The sequence below is a fragment of the Agelaius tricolor genome, unplaced genomic scaffold (assembly GCF_023055355.1).
Source record: "Agelaius tricolor isolate 1412-34295 unplaced genomic scaffold, bAgeTri1.0.p SCAF_1, whole genome shotgun sequence".
Taxonomy (NCBI): Eukaryota; Metazoa; Chordata; class Aves; order Passeriformes; family Icteridae; genus Agelaius; species Agelaius tricolor.
In genome coordinates this window covers 97,445,166-97,467,225 of record NW_027269261.1, presented here as the reverse complement: position 1 = coordinate 97,467,225, position 22,060 = coordinate 97,445,166, and the positions used below count along the sequence as shown (strand labels likewise).

Genomic DNA, 22,060 nt, shown 5'->3' with positions numbered 1-22,060 from the left:
TAGAGATTACTTTTCCTTCTTTGTGTGCTAATAACATCTCAGAGCAGTATATTTGAAAATACAGTGTTGCAATGTAAAAAATTAAATGACTGGAGCTAATGTCACTTTCATGAATTACACAGCTACTACAGGGGAAAATATGAAGATAAGGGTAAGGGATGAAAGTGATGAAAGTGAAGGTGACCTGCCTTTCTTTGGTTTATCTTACATAAGATACGGTAGCTCACATGGGCTCTTTTGTCATGATTTTTTGCAACAGTTTTCTTTGTGGTACCTGATTTTCCCTCTGGTTAAATGTTTGCTATTTGCAATTAAAACAGAGGTTGGCTTTCATGAAAATAAGGTGCAAAGTGAATTGTAAGGCTTGTATACTTGTTTACTGACAGATGAGAGTAACAGAATTGCACAGCTGCAAAACTTACAACGTTTGAAAGACTAGTGAAGGCCAGAAAATGAGTTGTCTTCTGGTCTCCCATCTGCTGTGTTTGCTAAACTTTGATTTTGAAATTAATATGTTATGATATGTCTTGGTAAAAACTGATGTCTGTTTGCAAGGGCTGAAGGTATAAAATTGTGACCCTGTATACTAGGAAAACCTAGCATCCCGTACTTTTCTCCCCAGAGAACTGAAAAGTTCCAAGCCACAAAGTGGTTAAACAATGGTGATATATGATTTGCAAGGCTAGTATGGTGAATCAAAAAGTCAAATGAAAAATACTTTCAAGCTAAATAAATATAGTTTAAAAGTTCTTATTAGAGAATGAGAAATCGTTATTCTTGAAGATAAGCTTTATGGGACTGTTGTACTTTAAAGATTGGAAATTTAGTATGATTTCTTTTGTGAGGAAATTTAGTATGATTTCTTTCTTTTTCTCTTCAGTAAGAACAGGAAGTAAAAGAGGAACTAAAATTATAAATATAGATTAATATAAGTTAACATATATTTGATTATATAAGAATCAACTGCATGTTTATGTGTCTCTTTAAAAAAGCAATAATTATTTGAGACTGTTCCCCTTTCAAGTTTTTTAATAGATGTTCATAAGCATTGCAGGAATTCTGCCTGAGTGTGTTTTGTGATAAGAACATGGTGAAAAGGCTTTTGTAATAATAAGGCAAAATCTCCAGTTGCATTTACTTTCCTCTCTCCTGTTTTACGTATTTAATCCTGTTTCATGTATTTAATCCTGTTTTATAACAAGCTGCTGTGACTCAGTTGAGGTATTAGTCTATAATAACTCTCATCAGACTTTTGGTCTAGTTACTATTTTGTTTATATATAAGACTGATTTTCAGAAATGTGTGCTCTAGGCATGTGAGGTACTTCAAAAAAGTAATTAACTTTCAAGGAAACTTACTTTCAAATGTATGAGAACCTCTTATCTATTTCCTGTAAGTTTGCCCATTGTGTTATTTATCTTAATAAAAGTCAGCTGGGAATTACATGGATTTTTCATTGAAGGGATTGCTAAAAGATTTTAAACATAGGGCATGAAAGTTTTCCTGTTACTCAAGTATCTGAATTAGAGTTTCTCAGATAAATCTCACAATTATAGCAGAATGTAAATCTCATATTGGTCCCTACTAGAAGTACTTATTACAAAATGATTGCAAGATATTAATCTTTCTGTACATTCTATACTTGTATTAAATAATTCCCTGTCTAGATAAGCCCTGTACCTAGTTTGGTGTCCATTTGGTATTCTGTGGGCCCAAAATAGGTTTGGTGGGATTAAATTTTTAAAGACAACTGTGCAGGTCTCCTGGTGAGGAACAAGTCTAACCAATTCTGGTTTTAATTTTGCACTTCAATAATCAACTTTTTATTGCCTGTGCTTTATTGTGTCTTTCTCTGTTCTCTTATTTCTGTTCCATTGCACCTTATTTTATTTCCGTTGTGATCTTCCTCTTTACCTGGGTTGCCTTTTTACAGAATGCTTAGGAGGTTACAAAAAAAACCTGGCAAATTTGTGGTAATGTTTAAGATAGAGTATTTGTGTTCCACAATCATATGGAATGTTATAAATGTTACAGGTGTACTCAGATTGCCTGGAAAACTACGTGGCATTTGTCAGTATTGGCTTGTAACTGTGGAAAAAGCTAAATGTCTTAACTGCTTTTAAGATTTGTTTTATAAATCCATGGAAGAATTAGGGATGTAGGGTCTCTCCAGTAGCAAGGGGCTTATCTTGTAGAACAGAGGGGTGTTGAACAGAAATAAAACTAAATATTCTTTCTCATTGTTGGATCCTCAGTATTGTGCTGACTCAGCCTCTCGCTGCAGTGGGAGTTTCTGTCAGTGCCCGTTTGCTACCGTGGAATCTGTAGGTGTGATCTGTAGGACACAGCTGTGCCAGGGTCAGGCTGACACTGCCTCCATGAACTGCTGCCCCCAGAGCTGCCTGCTCCTCTGGAGACTCTCTCTTCTCTCTGTTTTCCCTGCAGTTCCTCATTTCACTGCCACATTCCATAGTTGCAAAGCAGTGCTTCATCTCCAGCTCTGTTTCCTCGTGCACCAAATGAGTCCTGCTTGCCTGAGCCACAGCTCCCCTTGGAAAAAGGAGAAGTCTTACTGGCGGTCTGCAGTAGAGGGTGTGTTTTTGATAGGGCCCTGCACTCCCTAGATCCCAAGAGCTCTCCTGAGGTTTTGCATATACAGAGTCACAGCTGTTCTTCCATTTGGTTAACTGATAAATTTAGAATCTGCCCTGCAGGTGACCCAATGTGCATGTGAGTTTTACAGTCCACGACATTCAGTGCTTGCTCTTGCTAATGTGACTGAGCACATTTAAGTGTGCAGTGCATGCAGTGGGATTTAGGGAAGAGCAAAGCTCAGACTCTGATGCACATGCTTCTGTCTTTCCTCTTCTGGCGAGAGGAACAGCAAAAAAGTTTTACCTCAACGATGAAGTGTGTTATGAAGCTTTTTTAGAATGTACGCTTGCCTTGGAATGTTCTTTAGCTGACAAACTAAGTTGTTTTTCAAGTAAAATCTTGTACAGCTATTGCCATAAATACTCATATGCTTTTTTAATGCATGAGATTATTTTTTATTTTAATAATGGTTGTACTTTATGACTGCATTTGCATGCATTACTCCCTGTAGTTCCATATAGGAGCATTAAAAAGTCAAATCACTATTACTTCATAGGTTTCTATTTTTGTCAGTAGCAAGATAAATTCCAGTTATTGATAAACCTATTTCCTGCTCAGATTATAAGTTACCATTTTCCACAAATGTGGTAAAAACTCCCTTACTCATGCCTATCTAAATGAAGTTTCCCCATGGTGGGGATGAAAAAAAAAGAAACATATACATTTTCCTGTGTGGGAAAGCCTTTTATGGCACATGCCAGATTTTTGAATCTTCAAGATTTTAATACAACTTGATGAACAAAATTTAATCCTTTATACACAGGATGGACAATAGTGATGTCCTTTGCCTACAGGAGAGCAGTAATTCTAACTGTTTATTTCAGAACACCTTTTCCTACAAGGTCTGTAGTAAGGACACTAAGCTCCAGATATCCTTGATATCATGGTTATATATTTGCATGCAATGACATTGAGGACCAAATGACATCAACAGACACGAGTGTATATATTTACTGAAGAATGACTGCATAGGGTTTAACAGAAATCACCTGGATATTTATAAACTGTGTACTTCAGCTTTGCTTATGCTGTCTCAGTAGACATTTCAAATGTTTAGACTATCTCCCACATTGAAGCAAAAGCAAAGGTACCTTTGGGGGGATGTCAAACTGTTTCAGGATAAAGGGGTTTTAAGTAGTACAACTAGAGCAAGAGATCTGATATTTATTCATCCTAGAACTCATGTCTATTGCCAAGATAAGTAAAGTAAATGCCATAAGCATTTAGAGAAGGACGGGTTGGCAGATTTTCAGAGGTGGTGGTGTAGGTCATCTTTTTCTTTTCCTAAGTGAATGACATTTGAAATTTCATAGGAAGTAAAAAATGCTGCCTTTCAGAGAAGCTGTTGAGAGGGATTCTGCCTGTGTAGACTTAAGAAGACCAGGAGCTGAAATATGCTCTGTTCACAGGTGTGTCTGCAACTTGTTCTGTGTACCAATTCCCAACTATATGTGCTTTTTACTGTGTTGCCTTTCAGTCATCAAGTTGGAAATTGCTGAACCCTGTTTTTCAGGTTTCTGGGATCATAGACTGATTCAGGCTGAAAGGGATAGTAGCATATCATACAGTTCTGACTCTTCCTGCTGAAAGGAGGGTCAGAACTTGATACAAACCATGTTGCTTGGAGCACTGTCCCCTCATGTCTTGAAAGCTTCCATAGGGGAGGATTTCATTGCTTATCTATTCCAATGCTAAAGTATTCTTAAGACTGTTTCAAGTTCCATTTACTCAGCCTCCCTCTGAAGCCTGTCCTTTAAATCACATCAACACCCATGAACATCAAGCTGTAGCAAGCCACTTGCTGTCTTGAAAAAATGGTTCTCAAGACTCATTCAAAATCTGTTCTTGGTGTAGTCAGACCTTCATCCAGCTGTGTTCCCTGCGTTGCTTGTACTGCAGTGACTCTTTGAGTTAAGGCTCAACTTCCTTAGCTGCCATTGTAGCCCAGCCTTTTGAAGTGACAAACGCTAGCTGTATCATCTAACACACAGTATCTTGCTGAATTATCAGGTGCTGATTCTTAACATCATGGCATAATCTGTCAGGGTACTTTAACGGTTAATGCATATCAGGCTCTTGCTCATGATTAATTTTTTAGTGCATTTTCTGTCATATTGTACATTAAAGTTCTTGGTGGTATTTCTGTTGGTTTGTTCTCTGTTTAGTGAAATACAGGCTAATCTTGCTTGAGCTAATGGCACAAATGATAGTGTGAAGGATATTGCTGTTTTTTACAGGTCATTCTTACAGTATATCACCTTTCTGAATACCACTAATTCTTTTCTTCAAAGCAGAGTAGCTTTAAAGTGTCTTTGTCAAAATACTTCTGACTTCTTTGTTATCTTAAAAAATCAATGATGATGTGGCAGTTTCAGTTAATAATCTGAAAATGGTGGTTTTTTTTCATGTAATGCAGTCAAAACAGAGATTAAGGGAGAGATTGTAACTTTTTTTTTCAAATTATTCTTTAAAAATATTCACATAAAAAACACAGCTAGTCTATGCTTTAAGAACCCTAGCACTTTTCTGGAATCTTAATGCTGTCTGCAAAGCTTGACCTATTTTTTTTTTCAAGTATTTCTGCTCTGGAAAACAGTTTTACATAGAGCTTTATATGAACCTGAAACCCTGTCTCTGTTACCAGTAGAGAATTTGTCTAGGTTGCTCTCAGAATCAGGCTGATACTGAAAAAGTACCAGACTGGTGCAGGATCAGTTTGATAATTGCCCTGTCATGTTCCTGGGACTTAGAGATGCATGTTAGAGAAAATGTGCTGTACCAAGGTTGGGCACATGAGTCTCACTGGCTTTGCTTCAGCACGGCCATGCTCTGAGATGTTTGCGCTGGGTTCTCCCTTCCAGTGGCTTTCAGGAAAGCAGTGTAGTATAGACACACTGATGGACCTGAGCTGTTGTGTCTGAAAAGTTCTAGTGGTAAGCCTGCAAGTGTGTGTTTAAGTCTGCCATGTTCCACCATTTGGAAGAAGCTGGACTGGGGTTTGAAAGCATTGGTGCCTGCATCGATTTGGGCACGTGTGCTGCACCATGGGTTGTGTGATCTGTAGCATTGTTATCATCTGGAATTTTCCACTACTCAGGATACCTTCATTCTCTCATTACATTAGATAGTGGAGAGTTGATACATGAGACAGTGGAGAGCTGATTGTATTCAGATCTTATTTATGGAGTGTTTTAAGGATATTTGGGAGAATTGAATGTGATAGGTGAGTAACAAGTCCTTGATACCAAATTGCTATGTGTAGGTCCAAGCATATACCATAGATCAGGTTTATGTGTCAGTTGTCCTGACGACAACTAAACAATGTTTGTAGTACAGCCAGGAAATAATTGAAAGTGACTTGGTTTTGTTTTGGTTTTTAATAGAAATGGAAGCATTGCAACGTAAATAGATTCATGGGTTGAACAAAAGATGGCAAGATGAGGAAGGCAGGGCTTGGGGAAAAAGAGTGATTAAACTTGATCAATTTTTTTTCATTACTTTTAAAATTTGCTGTCAAATGAGAAAATATATATCATAACTTTAAAAAAGTATTTCCTTATTTACAAATTGCAAATATAATACCTTTGTGAATCAGGTGTCCTGTTTCAGTATAATAGCTCTTCATTTGCAGATAGATCCTTAATGTATACAGCATTTAAAGATGAATGACAGTGAATAATTCAGGTAAATACTGTGTAGGGGGCTGTCTCTCTTATTTAAGTAACTTAGTGCAGTTAAATAATTTTGTCATCTATCTAGGTATAAGATTTTGAATTAGTGTTTGCATATTTGCCCTTAGCTGAACTCCTACAAGATTTTATTATTCAGTGTAACAGGTGAATGTTTTATGTTCTAAACTGCTTAAAGTATAAACCTGCTGAAAATCTAACCCATCTGTCTCAAACAAGCAAACAAGACACTTTCATCTCCCTATGGAACCAAATAAAAATATCAGGCAGGTAAAGGGTTTGCTGAAGAAAAAGGATAGAATGGTCTGCTCTTGATTAATTGCAAGCAAACAATAATAAGAAAGAAAGGATGTCCTAACAGCCTTTTGGTTTCACAAATTACATTTTAAGCATGAACAATTCTATTGATCGTTTTCTTTGAGGCACAAACTGTAAACAGTCACTTAATAGTATCTCTAGGGTGAATGAGCCTTATTGGATTAAGTAATGGGAATATCCCATTGCACCCTTTTTCTGTTCAATGCTCAGTTTTTATTTTGCTTTGCCTTTCATTTTACCTTGTTACAGTCCTTATTCAGTAATCTATCCACATTTGATAAAGTTGTTAATCCTGAGTTAAATTTATGCTCTGCAGAGCTGTCACATGCTTCTGAACATCAGCTGAGAATTATGCAGATTTTGGATTTTTAAAATTCTAATAGAATGACAGTTTGGTATGAATAGTTTGGTAGGCTAAAGCCAAGGTGAATTAAAATATGTGGCATATCTCTGAACTTACTGAGATGTGATGTTTTAATAGAAAGCTGCAACAAAATATTGCATGTAAACCATATAAATAATTTTACGTTCTTTTAATACAATGAAATAATTTCTTTTAATGAAATAACAAGCAGTATGCTTTACCATGACAAGCTGGTCATTAGGATCATGGGAATATGCAGCCAGTAGTGGTAAGGCATCAGTCTCTTGATGAATGTGTACTGTGGATCCAAAAATGACACTGTGAAGCTGGGGCTGGTGGAAAGTATCTCCTTGCTGAGGCTATTGTACATTATCATGTATCATGTTTCTTCAGTATAGGTGAAATGAGTCTCTAATTGAATGATGGAAGTCTCATCTGATCCAGAAAAAAAGGAGTACATCACTGTACTATGCTGCATCCTCCTGGGTCACTGTTGAGAGGGCACTCTTCATTCTGTAAACTCTTGGAGAAGATAACAGTGAAAGCTTAATGTTAATTCATATTTCTTTAACCCAGTACAAAATGAATTAATTTACTATTTATTAATCACTTAGAGAGTGTATTTGTTTGACCTGTGGGTTTCAAAAAATGAAATGTAACTAGTAGCTTGCAATAGTTAAAGTTTTGCTCTACTTTTTAAAAGTAGGAATCACTTCCTATCTTATCTTTAACAATGTTACTGGTTCATTATAAAGCATTCTTTTATATATAAGTTTTGATGAGTCTAAAGTTGACTTTTAATTTTGTGAAAGAATTAAATTAAGGGCTTTTTCATTGGCTTGTTGTTAGGCTAATACACAGTCAGATCAGTCCCAGATGGGGAGCTTCAGTTGAAATGTTAGAAGTCAAAATCAGAAAACAACAAATACATTGGTTTGGGTTTAGATTTTTGGGTTTGGATTTTTTGATGAAAACCATGACTGTGATTTGGGTGTACACTGTGAGTGAAATATGAGGGGTAAAAGTGTACTCCTAAGGACATTTAGGACCATGCTCCTACCAAAAAAGGAGGGGTTTTCTTCCCCTCTGTACCTGTGTTTGTGCAGCCTCTCTTTCACTGGTCCTAGTGTTTGTGGAGCTGTGTGGTAGGTCACATCAGCTCACTGAGGAGCTGAAGCTAATTGTTCAAACAAAAATAAATTATCTGAAATGGGATGGAATGGTTAGAAGGTGTCATCTAAGGCTATTTGTGGGTGCTTGTGTTATGTAGAGGCTTCCATAAAATCCGTCTGGTGACAGTTAAGGATTTCTTAGATGAAAATCTAAGTTGGAAATGATATGGAGCTGAATAAGATGAAAAATGGTTTAGAGATGGGGTAGAGACCCCAAAGACTTGTGTTGGGGTTTTTCTCAATTTTGGTCTTGAAGCCTGCAGTTCCTGGCTTTGATAGCATAAAGGTACTGTCATGTTTTGCTTAGTGTGACCTTTTATTTGCACTTTTGCATAGCTGGTGGCCACAAACCATACAGGGAGTGTCTGGTAAGCAATGTGTTGTTATGGAGGGGGGAGTTCTACAAACTGCAGTTTCATCTCCTTCAGTGTCAGAACTGATTATAGCAGTCCTGTAGATGTGCTACATGGCAGATCCTTCTGAGATGACTGTAGTGTATGTGATAATCCTGATTTTTCATTCATACCAGTTTTCCAGTGTAGTTTACTGCAGGTCTTTACAAGTATTTGCCCCAGCTCTGTGGGGTATGGAAAAGCTAGTGTTCTTGTTATTCGTGTTTGACTACTACTTTGGTTAATAATGTTAAAAAATAAAATATAACAAGATAAGGGTCAAGTAAGACAGTATTAAGCTTTGTAGATTTCCTTGATCTGTTCCTCTTTCCCATTATCCATTCCTGCCTTTGTCATTGTATCTGTATATGGTAAATGAGATGTACTGTAGCACATCAGTTGCAAATCACTCTTTTGCTTTAGCTTTTACCAGATTCGTGCATCTATGAAAATTCCTCCAAGAATTCCACACATATTGGAAGCTAGTTTGTTACATGGAACTGGTAAGTGTAAAAACTTTTCAGTAAATTAGGTCATTATCTTGCCTTGCTAATTGAGGAATTACACTTTTTGTTGTATATTTTTATAACTAATACAGAAGTGGTTTTAATTCTGTTACTAACACAATGCAAATATATTTTGTCTGAACAACAGGACTTAAAAGTTGATTACAGAATTTGTGTTACTGTTTTTCATCTGCTGATTGTCTCTGCTGGTAGCAAAATATGGTGATTGCTTTATATGAGTGTCTTCTGGTTTTTTCCACTAATTGGCTCAGTCTTCTCCATGTTTCAGGCTAAGATGACCAAGGGCAGATCTAAGTAGATATCTGACAGCAATGGAGAATTTCAGATACAGACTCTTACACAGATTGATAAGCCCATTCTTTTTCTGAAAAGAACACTTTGAAAGGATGCTTTTCAAACTTAGTCTGTTGTTCTCTAGTGGTACACTTGAAAATTGATTTAACCTCCTGAACAGATTTCCCTTATCTTTTTTCTTTTTTAAACCTATCATTCACTTTTGATTTCTATGTCCATGCAAACTAAATCCAGAGAAACGTCTTGGGGCTCACCTAATTCTGCGTAGGCCATCCCTCAGCATGGTGTAAAAATGTGAAAAGCAGAAAATTAATTAAGTTTTCAAATGTTACATGGAATTATGGGAATTTCAAGGAAGAAAAACCCAATATAGTCTGAGAAAATGTAACTGAATACAGTCTGATAGGATGTAACTGAAACTGAATTTTTGAGGCTATTTTGAAAGTAGCTTTGAGTACAGCAACAATGTAGATACTGGATTTTGGTCAAGCTTCCTAAATATTTCTTGGATTTGTGTGAGATAAATGAATAGTTCTGATGAGCCAAGATTACTCCACTTCAAAGGCAAAGTTTAATGCAGTTTAGAGAATTTGGATCTGGTAAACATCCTTTAGTAAAACACACTTTTTGAGAAGTGACACTGAATAATATGATTGATCTTGCTGGAAAAAAAGTTTCTCCATTTCATGGTATATTTTTGAATGGTCTTAGGTTATTTTTTTTTTCAGAAAGCTGCAGTCTTGTTAGCAAATTGTGACATGTGTTAGCTCTTGTTTCCTGTTACTAGGCATGAAAAGGGATATAAACATTAAGACTGCAGTTTGGTGTGAGTTTAGATCAGCACTTCTGACAAAGAAAAAAAAAGAGTGCTTGATTTCCCTGGCCACTCTGTCTTACCTTCATATTGCTCTGTGTGCTGTTGACACAAATGTTTGATTTGGTCTGGAAACTCAGCTGGGGAACTCATTCAGTTGACAAACAGCTGTTTTACAAGAAACCCAAACCCCTTCAAACCCTTTTTGGGGCCCTTTTTCGATCAGTTTCTCAGTTTTCAGGTAGTTACTGATAATGTTTATGGCACAACAAAGCAGAAGGAATGGTACAGGCTGGTCAGTGAAAGGGAGTTCATTTGTCCTTCTTGTGGACATGGTAGTGCTAGGTCTTGCTGAGAAACTCTGCTTTCCATTTCCATTTAGCCACCTGCTTGATTTAGCAGAGCTGGATGCTGTAGGCTCACATGCAGCCCTCCTGCTCTAGGAAGGGGAATAGCTGATAGCAATTCCTAAGACTGCTGATATGTGTAGAAAATAGCTGCTATTGGTCTCAGCATAGAGTAGCACAGTGCTGATTCACTCTGTGAAAATGTTGCTTGCTGACCACAGAGGAGGCTGGTCAGGATCCCCACTCTTGGGAATGGTGTCCTGTATTGATCAGGTGCTTCTTTCTGTACTTTCCTTTCTTTTCAGTCTTTCTCATATTTGCCTATTCTAAATTCTATTTGCTTTGTCATGTCATGATTTTCCCACTCCTCTCCAAGTAATTTTGCCTTCTTCTAGGCACAAGTCATCTGCAGTTTCCTTACTTTGGCTGTGTTTTCCCCTCTCCTACAGACCATTTGTTTGATCTCTCTCCTCCTTTTATTTTCCCAAGTCAAATACACAGTCTTAAGTTTTTCCTCTTTTTCCAGTTCATTTTTATCTCCTTTCACCCCTTGCCCAGCTCTTCATGCAGTCCTTCATTAATTTAAATAAGTATTTTTTCCATTTCTATTTTTCACATCTTTTAGTAGCTCATGAGAATTGCTTGGGACACAGCACGAGTGTCATTACAGATACGATAAAGCAATTCATCTGCTTTGGCTCCAGTCTTGTGAAGGTCTTTTATTATTCTTGTAATTTGAAGGAAGGTGTAGTTGTGCTGTAGAAAATTAAAAGAAAAACATATGTATTTTTAGCCTGTATGAGGTTGTTTCAGATTTGAGGATGTTATGAATTCCTCCTTCTCTCAAAAATTCATGACTGGTTTTCAGAGAAAAATTAAAGGGGGAGGAAAAACCAGTGAAGGCAGACTAGGAAGGAATGAGGTGTCTGGTTTTATGATGCAAGAGTAAATTATCTTCTAAAATGTAAATATATATATAAATAAAATAAATTTATATGCAAGAGTAATAAATATGTAAGAGTAAATATGTCATTTATATGCAAGAGTAAAAAAATCCCACTTTTTTTCTCCTCTATTGTGGAAACAGCTTTTTGTGTGGATAGAAGCTTAGGAATAGTCTTGGCCAGTCAGTGCATCTTTGATGTAAAAGACAGCAGTTTTGCCTTGATGACCCCACATTTGTGAGACCTTGCTCCCCATGTGGAAGTGGCTCAGCCTGTTCCTGACTCAGCTTTTGCTCTGCAGCTCCTCTCTCTCTTCTGTGGGTGCCGGTTTGTGTTCTGCTGAGGTCAGCAGAGCTCAGGGCTGTAACTCAGGGTTGGACACTGCAGAGGAAGTGGGACCTCAGCCATTTGTCTCCATTACTTCTTTTGTTTCAGACAGGAGTGGGAGATCCCTTTTGCTGATGCTGTGCAGTTATATCAGATTATGTGCCAAGTGAAACCATACCTGCTCTGCCCTTCAGCTGTAATAGATGACACAAATGGATGTAAGCTGAAAGTGGCATTATTCATAGGGGAATTAGACAGTAATGATTCAGCCTTTGTAAGCACTTTGTCCAGGATACCTAAACTGATGATATGTATGAAAACACTTCCGCAAAACCCAGTATTTGTGCATTTCTGAAGAGAAGTTGAATTAAGATGTTACTAAGAGTGGGAATGTTTGCCAAGGGCAGTCATATTCTATCAGAGGCCCCAAAGCTGTAGACTGAAAACTGCGGATTTTTTTTCCCTCTTGTGGATTCCTTTGAAGTAATTTATTAAGAAGAATCAAAAGAATTTTAAAAATATTTTGCACCTTCATTTACACAATTTCTAAGACATTTTGTCTTGGAAGATGTTGATGTTATTGAGCCATTTTTTAAGAAGAGTTATAAGTGTCAGTATTTCTGTTACTTCTGTTCTTCCAAGTTCCAACTTCTTTTAGGTTTCTTCCAGAGGATTGTACCCATCATGATACTTCCTGTGTGATAATCCTTTGCTATTATGATAAATATTTCCTCAATTACTGTTTTAAATCATTCCCTTTCTCGTTTCTTCTGCAAATCTTTTAACTCCTTTTTTTCAGCAAAAGATTTATCACACTTTTCTGAGCTCTTTGTGATGAGTAGCCTTTGAAGTGTCATATTCCATGCACAGTGCCAGGCTCAGGTGATGATAAGCTCGGAATTAGTTTGGCCTGAGTAGGATGCAAAGATCTTGAAAGAAAGAACAAACAATCTCTGTTCTTGATTGATTCATTGGAGTGGTATATGTCATTTAACCTCTTTGCCTCATCTGTAGGTAATTTTGTTTTCAGTGTGGTTAAAACCTGCAAATTAACATGAATGCTAGATGAAAGAGGACAGAATTCAAGATTTTTATTGCAATTTTTGATGCCTAGAATGTCTTTCGTTTGTAACAAAGCAAAAATTCTTCAGAACTTACATTAAAAGCAAATTATATTAAAAATACTGATAGTGTTTCTTTGAAACAAAATGTACCCCTTCAAACTTCATCAGTCACTGACTGAAAACCACTTACATTACTGATGATGTTACAGTTTTAATAGTAATCATGAAGCTGATGGAAATGATAGTTACACTTATTAGCTGCTCTGAGTTTTCCAGTTATATTAATACTTGTTTCTCTCTTCAGGTGCAACAGATCTTGCCTTTCCCGCTTCAGTCCATGACAATATAGTTTGCAGTAAAACATTTCAGATTCTTTACAAAAATGAGGAAGTTTCTGTGAATGATGTGATGATTTTCAAAATAAAAATGCTGTTAGATGAGAGGAAGGTAATCTGCTGTTCAAATTTACTATATTCAGATAATTTAGGCTTTGTTATATACAATTTGAATTAGTACAAATAAGGGACCTGAAAGATTTCATGCTTCTACAATTTCTTTGTAGATTGAGGAGTCGCTTAATGAAATGAATTTTCTGCTAACATTAGATTTACACTTCACGGATACAGACTACTCGTAAGTTTAAATATAGAAGATTTTGTTAAAGCAAGAATATATGTTAACCCCTTAATCTGTTTAAATCTGTATTATTTATAGGTGTAGTGTGTTCACATTAGACATAAATGATGGTAAAAAAGAAATCTAATGTTGAAATCTCTTAAGATTTCATAACTGGTTCATCTCATTCTAATTTTTTTTTCCTCTGGGGGAAATGCCATTGTGTTCCAAAGTATGGACTTACGATAAATTGCTGTTTGAGTTAGTTATTAATAACTTGAACTTTAAATGTGATTGTTCTAATTGTATGTTCTGTTGATTTCTTTTTAGACCAGATGACCTGAGCACACTACAGCCAATTAGTAGCCGAACCTTAAAGTTGCACTTTAACCTACACCAGGGCCTTCATCATTACGTCAATGTTATGTTTGATTACTTCCACCTTTCTGTCATATCGGTTATCGTCCATGCTTCTTTGGTTGCTCTGCATCAGCCATTGATAAGGTAATCTCTCGCTAATAAAATGCAAATCAATTCTTGAATGTCCAATTGGAAATGTTATAAAACCAGAATACTTAATAAGGAGTTAAGTCAATGGACAGTATTGTTTTCTATGATGATTTTGGAATTCAGGGTCTAGACGGATGAAAAACTTTTTGTTTTTAAAATTATCTGAAACAATTCTTGAGGGTTTTTTAAATTAGAAATAAGAGTGTGTAGTGTAGAAGAGAGAGAATGCCCAAGGCCAGAGAAGTGGAGGAATGTATAAATATATATGAATTTTTTTAATCAGGAAGATCTGCTGTACACTGTACACACTGACTGAAATAGCTGCTGTTAATACAAATAGGTTGCCTTCTGTTAACTATCTTCACAGTTTTCAGTTACTACTGCAATGGCAGTGATGTCTGCAAATGATACATTTAGATTTTATTCAGTAAAAGGAACTGGAGAATTAACTTCTCTCTTTAAAAATATTTTGGCTATTTTTTGCTGAAGCCTTTTAATTTCATCTACTGGTGTCAACCTTTGCAATCTCTGTTTACTTTGGATCTCTCTCTGTGTGAAAAAGGGCTGTACAGTCAGTTACACATATGAAGTATTCTTTGCACACCTTTATTTTAGCATATCTATCTTTTCCTTCTTTCGTGGTCTCCAAATACTCCATGCTACTGCCCTCAAGTTTCCTCATATTCAAGGCCAGTCTGTGCCATAAATGCCCAGACCTCTAGCTTCAGGTATTCCCACTCCTTGTGCCTGTCTTCACATCATGGGAAGCACTATCTCTGAGTATGTTAGACAGCTGTTCTGTGCTGTAGGGCTGTGCTGGTCTGGAGGATTCAGCTGGCTTTCATGGGGTTTTGGTCGTTTTTCCCCCTGCAAGTTGGTTTGAATTATTTTGGTGATGTGTTTTAGACATGGTTATATAGTAAATGAACTAACACATCTGAAGAGATGGCGCAGCCTTATTTGGGAAAGAAACAAGTACTGAGAAGGTGGGAATTGTTGAAGACATAATCTGATAAATGCACTTTTAAATTTACTTAAAGTAGCATCATGTATGTAAAATGTACATGATCACACTGTCCCACAAGTGAGATTCAGGCATTTAACCTATATTGATCATTTGTTGTTAGAAAATGAAAAACAGGTTTTGATACTAATTTTTATGCAGAAACGTATTTGTCCCTACTTATCTTTTTTAAAAGTTGCAGTAAATCTGAAGGGTTTCCTATGCATTTTTCCTCAGTTTCTGGCTTTTCAAGTGATGATACAGTAATGCTATTTAATTTTAAACCTCAGCTGGATATAGTTTGTGTAAGGAGATACTGAAACAAAAGAGCATCTTCTATGCTGCTTTTGTTATCTTCAGAGTAGGGTGTTGCTGTGTCCACAAAATTAAGTATTCAAGTTGTCCTTTATGATGGGGAGAGGAAGAAACTTTAAAATTTACAGTGTTTTATTTCAGCTGAGCTGCCCCATGTAGCAAATACTTGATGGTTGCTGTATCCATATCTGGCTCACTTTTCTGGAGCACTTCTTTCTGAAAAACCTGAGAATTGCAGATATCACTCCTTTTTGTCCTTTGGGATTTCATGGGTGACAGTTTGGTCATGCTCACATTATTGGCACCTCTTCCTTTCCAAGGAGTGGTCACTTTCTGAGTGTTTTCTTCTTCTGAGTAGCATTCAGATTCACCTTCTGTTGGGAGCTGTTAACCAGTGCTAACACTTCCCTTGAAAGAGAAGATAATTCTACTTGGGTACAGCCCTGGACTCCTGTATGATCTACGCTTTTCTTTAATCTGTAATTGCTTATTTCTGCCTGTTATCTAATAGTCCCCACTTTCTTCATTCATTCATTTTTCGTTCAACTTTCCTAGTTTTTATCACAAGGCTACTGTTTCAGGATGCTCTGTTCTTCCAGGAGTTCAGGATAGGATCTCCTCTTCAGCAGGCAGAGGTCAGGCATACTTTAGGAAAACAGCAATGTCAGTTTGTGTAACAGCTTTGAACTTCCTGCTACTGCTTCACTTTTAAGAGATTAAGTCCTCACAGCAAAATCCACAGAAATTGAATCCTTTATACCTGTATAGTTCAAAATTTATCTTTCTGGCTTAAACTTTCAGGAATATTGTTTAAATTAATTGAAATTTGCATTGGAAGTAATGAGGCACAGTATGTTCAGATTATCAGTTCATTTGTGCTTTTTGCAGTTTTCCTCGCCCAGTGAAGAGTACGTGGTTGAACAGGAATGCACCTGCACAAAACAGGGACTCTGTGATTCCTTCTCTTGAAAGTGTGGTCTTTGGCAATAACTACACAAAACAATTATCAGCAGACGTAAGATTAAATAGAAGTTTAAAATTTTATTTGTATTCTGTGGGGAGGTGTGAATTTTATCTTTTCTGCAGGAATATTATTTGATAAAAGAATGAACTTTGTTAAAGTGGTTTTGGGGTGGCATGTGAAAAGGGAAATGAGAAGAATTGTTCCAAGAGACTATGTTACCTGCTTCAGGAATGTACATATGGGAAGCTTACAATGTTAAGTGTTTGGCCTCCTGTTTTAATGTCTTGCAATCCATTGAAAATCACAAAAATCAAGTTTGTGAAAAGAGGCAATTGCTTATCTTTGTAGTCATTCTGCTAACACTTCATTTATTATACAAAATTAATATGTGCCTTTTCTTTTTTATTCTAGGGTTGCAGTTTTGTTGTTTCAGAGTCTTTCCTCAGCCATGCTTATAATTTCCACTATACACTTTGTGCCACTTTGCTGCTTGCTTTCAAAGGGTTACATAGATATTTCATTACAATAACCAAGGATCTCCCCTCTTCTCACCGAATTGAACTGGGTATGTTCAATTTCATAAAACTTATCACTTTCTTGTGAATGTTTATCACTTTCTTGTGAATGTTTATAAGACCTCTTCTAGATTAAACTGTCATTGATGGCATATCTCTTACATCTAAAATGTTTTTTGCTTAAACTGATCTGAAGTTTAATAACTGAAGAAAAACAAAGGAACAAGTACTATCTCATCTCTAATAAAATAAGGAGATAACAGCCTTAATCTATGGAAATATATATATTTCTTCTTGGTTTTGATTTGCTCTTTTTTCAAATTACTGTGAGAAAGTTAGAGAAGCTGCTAATCCAAGTAGCACCCTGCACTTTTTTTGCTGTAAGGAAACATTGCATATTTGTACAAAAATCTAAATTCTGTAAGCTTTGAGGAGAATATTTCACTGAAAACTTACATGAAAAAAGACCTACAGGAAAAAAACTGCTGCTGGCTTAGTTTGTAGCTTAACTTTTTAAGCAGACTTAGTTGCCATGAAGACTTCTAGCTAGCCACATGTGATAAAAGTAACTGCAAATGTATTACATGTAATGTATGGAAATGTACATGTACATTCCTTTTCTGTAGAATGAAGATATATTAGAGAGCCTAACCTTGATTTGTGAACTAGAAGAGCAGTGGAAGTAAGAAAGGAAAATACATTGGCATTGTAAACAACAATTTAGACTTTTTCCTCAGCAACCATATACTTCTTTTATTCATATTCTACTAAAGATAAAAAAGATCATTTGACATTTATATGGATTGTAGACAATACTTACTTTTTTTTGTATTGTTTAATTTTATCAGTGCAAAACTAAGCACAGTGAAACAGTAAGGTTGGTGATTGAGATATGAATGATATTTTAAAAATTTTATGTGGTCAGTTAGTGATTCAAAGAAAGAATGTTTCACTTCCGTATTACAAAATACAAAACTATTTGTCGTGGAAAAAAATTTAGGAAGCATGTTACAAATCTGTCCATAGAAAAATACTAGAAACTGAGGTGTTTTCTTTATAGAAGCAAAAATACTGCTACAGTTACTGCTATGCTTTTCTGCCAGTTATCTTAGTTTTGATATGGAGGGAAACACCTTATTAAAGGAGTGACTCAACTCTTAGTTTTCCTTGTAAGGTGAAAATATACTTTTTCTCAAACCATAGAATCAGAGGGTCACTTAGGTTGGAAAAGACTTGTAAAGATCATGAAGTCCAACAATTAAACCAGCAACATCATGTTCACCACTAAACCACATCTCCCAAATGTCACATCCACGTGCCTTTAGAATGCTTCCAGGGATGGTGACTCCACCACTTCCCTGAGCAGGCTGTTCCAATGCCTGACCACCCTTTCAGTGAAGAAATTGTTCCTAATATCCAATATAAGCCCCCTCCAGTACAACTTGAGACCATTTCCTCTTGTATCACTTGTTACCTGGGAGAAGAGGCTGACCCCCACCTGGCTGCACCTCCTTTCAGGCAGTTGTAGAAGAGCCAGTAAGATCTCCCCTGAGCCTCCTCCTTTTCTCCAGGTCAAAGAACCCCAGCTCCCTTTGCTGCTCCTCACAGGACTTGTGCTCCAGACCCTTCACCAGCCTTGTTGCCCTTCTCTGATTTGCTTTACCAACTCAATATACTGAGTTTGATGGCAATATTGATGTTCTAAGGATAGGCTTAGACTAAATCTTGATACCTAAATCTTTCAGATATGATTTTCAGCTCCCCTAAAATATTCCTTCAAAATATATATGAAAAAAGCTGCCATTGAGTTGCATACGGGCAATGCAATATTGGGTTGTGTCTTTCAACCACATTGAAGTCACCAAAACCACTCATAAGCTTCAGTGGAACTTGAATCAGACCTTTTCTCATCTATATGGATAATTTAGCTTATTTTTAGGAATGTAGTTTTGAACAGAAATGCTCACAATAAATATCTGAAGAGAAAATTACAACTTAGATTTAACATTCATTGTACATAGTTTACTGACAGTTTGTTTCCTGTGGATTTAATTTTTTATTTTTATTTTTTAAGTCTCTGCTAGAATTACTTGGGGTTTTTTTCATATTTATAGATATCTTTTTTATTTATTTTGGTTATTTTGTTTGTACATTGATTGGGACAATTGATATAATAAAAAAAACTAATAATGTAAGCTTTAATTATTACTCACATTTTGCTAATGAAAAATAGTACCTGCCATTAACACTAAGTTTTGGGGTTTTTTTTTGTTAACTGCTGATGGATTTTAGAAACATATGTTTCTACTAGGTTTCTGTAAAGAAATTGAGGCTCACTGGACTTCACAAAGTACACAATTGTAATTTGCACTTTTTTTTTTAATTTAAAGTAAATTAACTTTTTAATAGTGGGTATTTTATCTGTGAAGTTTAAATGGGCATTACAGAAAAGAATATCCAGTCCTGTTTAAACTTCAGAATCATCACTTTTTTATTTAAGATAAAATTATTCTCTCTTTAATTTTGTTTCTTCTGTTTGCTTTGCTATTTCTCTGTCATAAAATTTTAACACAAGGCACTGATTTTGCAGAAGCATGTGAAGACAGCTGTTAGACTCTATAACTGTCATTGAGCATTTAAATATTACTGGTTTCAGGAAATAAAAAACGCTGTCTTAATGTGTATCACAAGTGAAAATCTAGAAACTACACTAAAATGATTTGTTTTCATGTACTGATCTAACTGCACTAATTGCTAGGCTAGCAATAAGCTCTTTTACTAACTTTAAGGCAAATAATAAATCACAGGTGAAAAAAGGAGTGTAGTAACTAGTCATGTGTGTACAATCCCTGTAACTAGCCAAGGCCAGCATGCAGGTCCTTTATGAACGCCTTCTCAGAAGAAAATATCCACGAACCCAGAGAATCGCCTACCTAGGTATGTGTCCAAAGCAGGTGATATAATCCCTCAGATTTTTATTGATATTATCAAATATTATATTCTTATTAATGATATAAAATGTTACTCCTTTTGTAGAGAGAAACAATTTCAATATTCAGCCATAGCAAACATATGTTGAACTCTGAAGTCTGCAGAATTGAGCTACTAAATTTTAGGCTGATAAATAGATGATAAAATGAGACATCATTGCTGTTTTTTGGTTTAGCGTTGTTCTACTTTACTAAACAAAAATGAGTGAAAGTTCAGTCAGTCATCAACATTTAAAATATAGCTTAAAATTAGAGCTTCATTTAATGCAACACAGACTCATGATTTTTAGTTATTTAAAGATAATTAATACCTTTGTTTTCTGAGAAATCTTTCAGATTCCTTCTGAAATCTGGTATCCTTCTGGTATCTCAAGACTTAATTCTTTCAAACATTACCAAGGAATTATCAGTGTTTAGGGTGCATTTGTCCATATCTACATGGGCCAGTCCTCCCTCTGGAGCATCAGTGTAGGCTTGATGCTGGACAAAAGATTACAGAGCTCTTTAAGCACAAGGAAGTTTCTGTTGGGAAAAGATAGAATAGCCAGTCACTACTTTAATCATCTATAAGTGTGTTTTGGTTTTAATATAAAAAGGAAACCAAACTGGTTTTTAGCAGAGCCAGCAAAATTGCATCAAATGTTTGCTGGGTTAACATTACTGCTATAGAATGTAAGTGCTTAAATTCCTTTTGTGTTGTGTTAGCTCTATTCTGTCTTCTCTTTTTAATATAGCATTGGGGTATGAATATAGTTAGGGGTTTTCCATAATGATTTTAGATTTCAGGGTTTTAAATCTTGTTCCACAAGCCTGTTCTCAATTGAAGTGTGACAAACAAATAATCAGTATGGTTTCATAAGTAAACCATTTAATTTTTTCACTAATGGAAAGATTTGTGTGGCCATACCAAAACTAGTATTATAGCTTAAATTATTTTCACATGTTTTCAGAAAAATTATCATGAAGTGCTGTTTAGCAAAAGGTACATGTAGTTTCTTTAAACAAATTAAGTCAGCTTGTTTCTGAGAACATCGTACATTTCTGCAATTTGTTTTTTTCCTCAGAACTCGTTTTGTGTGAGTTAATTTCTGTGGCATTAAGATCAAACCTAAGCATGATGAATGCTGTTAGTTCAAAATCAATATATACTTACCAAGTATAGGTGGCATAATTAGAGAGAAGTTGAGTATACACACTGTTGCTGTTCTATAAACCTTTGTTCATTATCCATACCCTGAAGTTACTGTTGGGGCTTTCAAGGCATATTTTGTTGCTGTGTGTTAAGAAATATTGAACATTTTTGTCCTTAATACTGTGTTTCAAAAATGAAATATAAATTCTTGTCACAGGCAATTTTAGGGTTTATTAATTGTTCCCTTATTACTCATACTTTCAGATGCAGAAGGAAATTAAACATAATACCAAATTATTATTTGATTTATCAAATCCCCCGAAGTAAACAGGGCTGTTTACCAAGAAAAAATATCTTTGTGAAGGAATATATCTGTTCTCTTCATAAATGAGTGACTCAAAGTTCAGATCCAGTTTAAGCTGCCATACTGTGTTAGATTGATTTGCTCTGAACGTTGAGCTACTGAGAGATTGCTTAAAGAACAGTTTAATTTACTAAAGAAATTCCTCATACAACTAAAGATTTGTATTTATGTTCATGTATCTTGAAATTATATATCTTTAGAAAAATGATATGGGAATAAGACTTCTCTAGAAAATCTGGTAGGAGAGGAATTGTATTACCTTGGTTTGAAATGATGACATTGCTGCTGGATAGCAGTGGATAATTTGAAAACTATGTCATCTAAACTGCAGTATTTTCAAATTTAATTTTGAATAGAAAATTGTTGTCCTTGACAAGGTGTCATGATAAGCAATCATGATAATTGCAAATTTTTTTTCTTAATTATGTTCTGTCCTCAATCTCAGAAATTGCTATGACGAATTTTAATGGAAGTTTATAGTTTACTTAATAACTGTGGCACTTAATATGGCTTCAAGTTTTATTTGATGAATTCTTTTTCATGTCTTAAAATTGTTTTGTGAGATAATTTGTTGTTTCACTCTGCAACTGAGAAAGTACATTACTCATGAGTATGTCCTCTCATCTTTCCAGAAAACATAGATGTAGAAATTCGTCTTACAGAATTGTGTGAAGAAGTCAAGGTACAGGGCTTTTTTTCATGTATTAAATAAGTGAAATAACTATAAAAGTAGAATGTGCTGATT

At 35.6% G+C, this 22,060-nt stretch overlaps 1 protein-coding gene across 2 annotated transcripts in view; it reads left to right on the top strand.

Moving 5' to 3' along the window:
• FAM135A (family with sequence similarity 135 member A) overlaps positions 1–22,060 on the top strand; it is a 79,758-nt gene that overhangs the window by 29,348 nt on the left and 28,350 nt on the right. The window contains exons 4-11 of one of the 2 annotated variants that reach the window (XM_071445076.1): positions 9,014–9,093; positions 13,212–13,354; positions 13,470–13,540; positions 13,853–14,026; positions 16,239–16,365; positions 16,726–16,879; positions 19,689–19,766; positions 21,948–21,997. In XM_071445076.1, coding sequence (XP_071301177.1) covers positions 9,014–9,093; positions 13,212–13,354; positions 13,470–13,540; positions 13,853–14,026; positions 16,239–16,365; positions 16,726–16,879; positions 19,689–19,766; positions 21,948–21,997 — 877 coding nt within the window. The remainder of the gene's footprint in view (positions 1–9,013; positions 9,094–13,211; positions 13,355–13,469; positions 13,541–13,852; positions 14,027–16,238; positions 16,366–16,725; positions 16,880–19,688; positions 19,767–21,947; positions 21,998–22,060) is intronic. The other variant, XM_071445081.1, reaches the window with a different exon arrangement.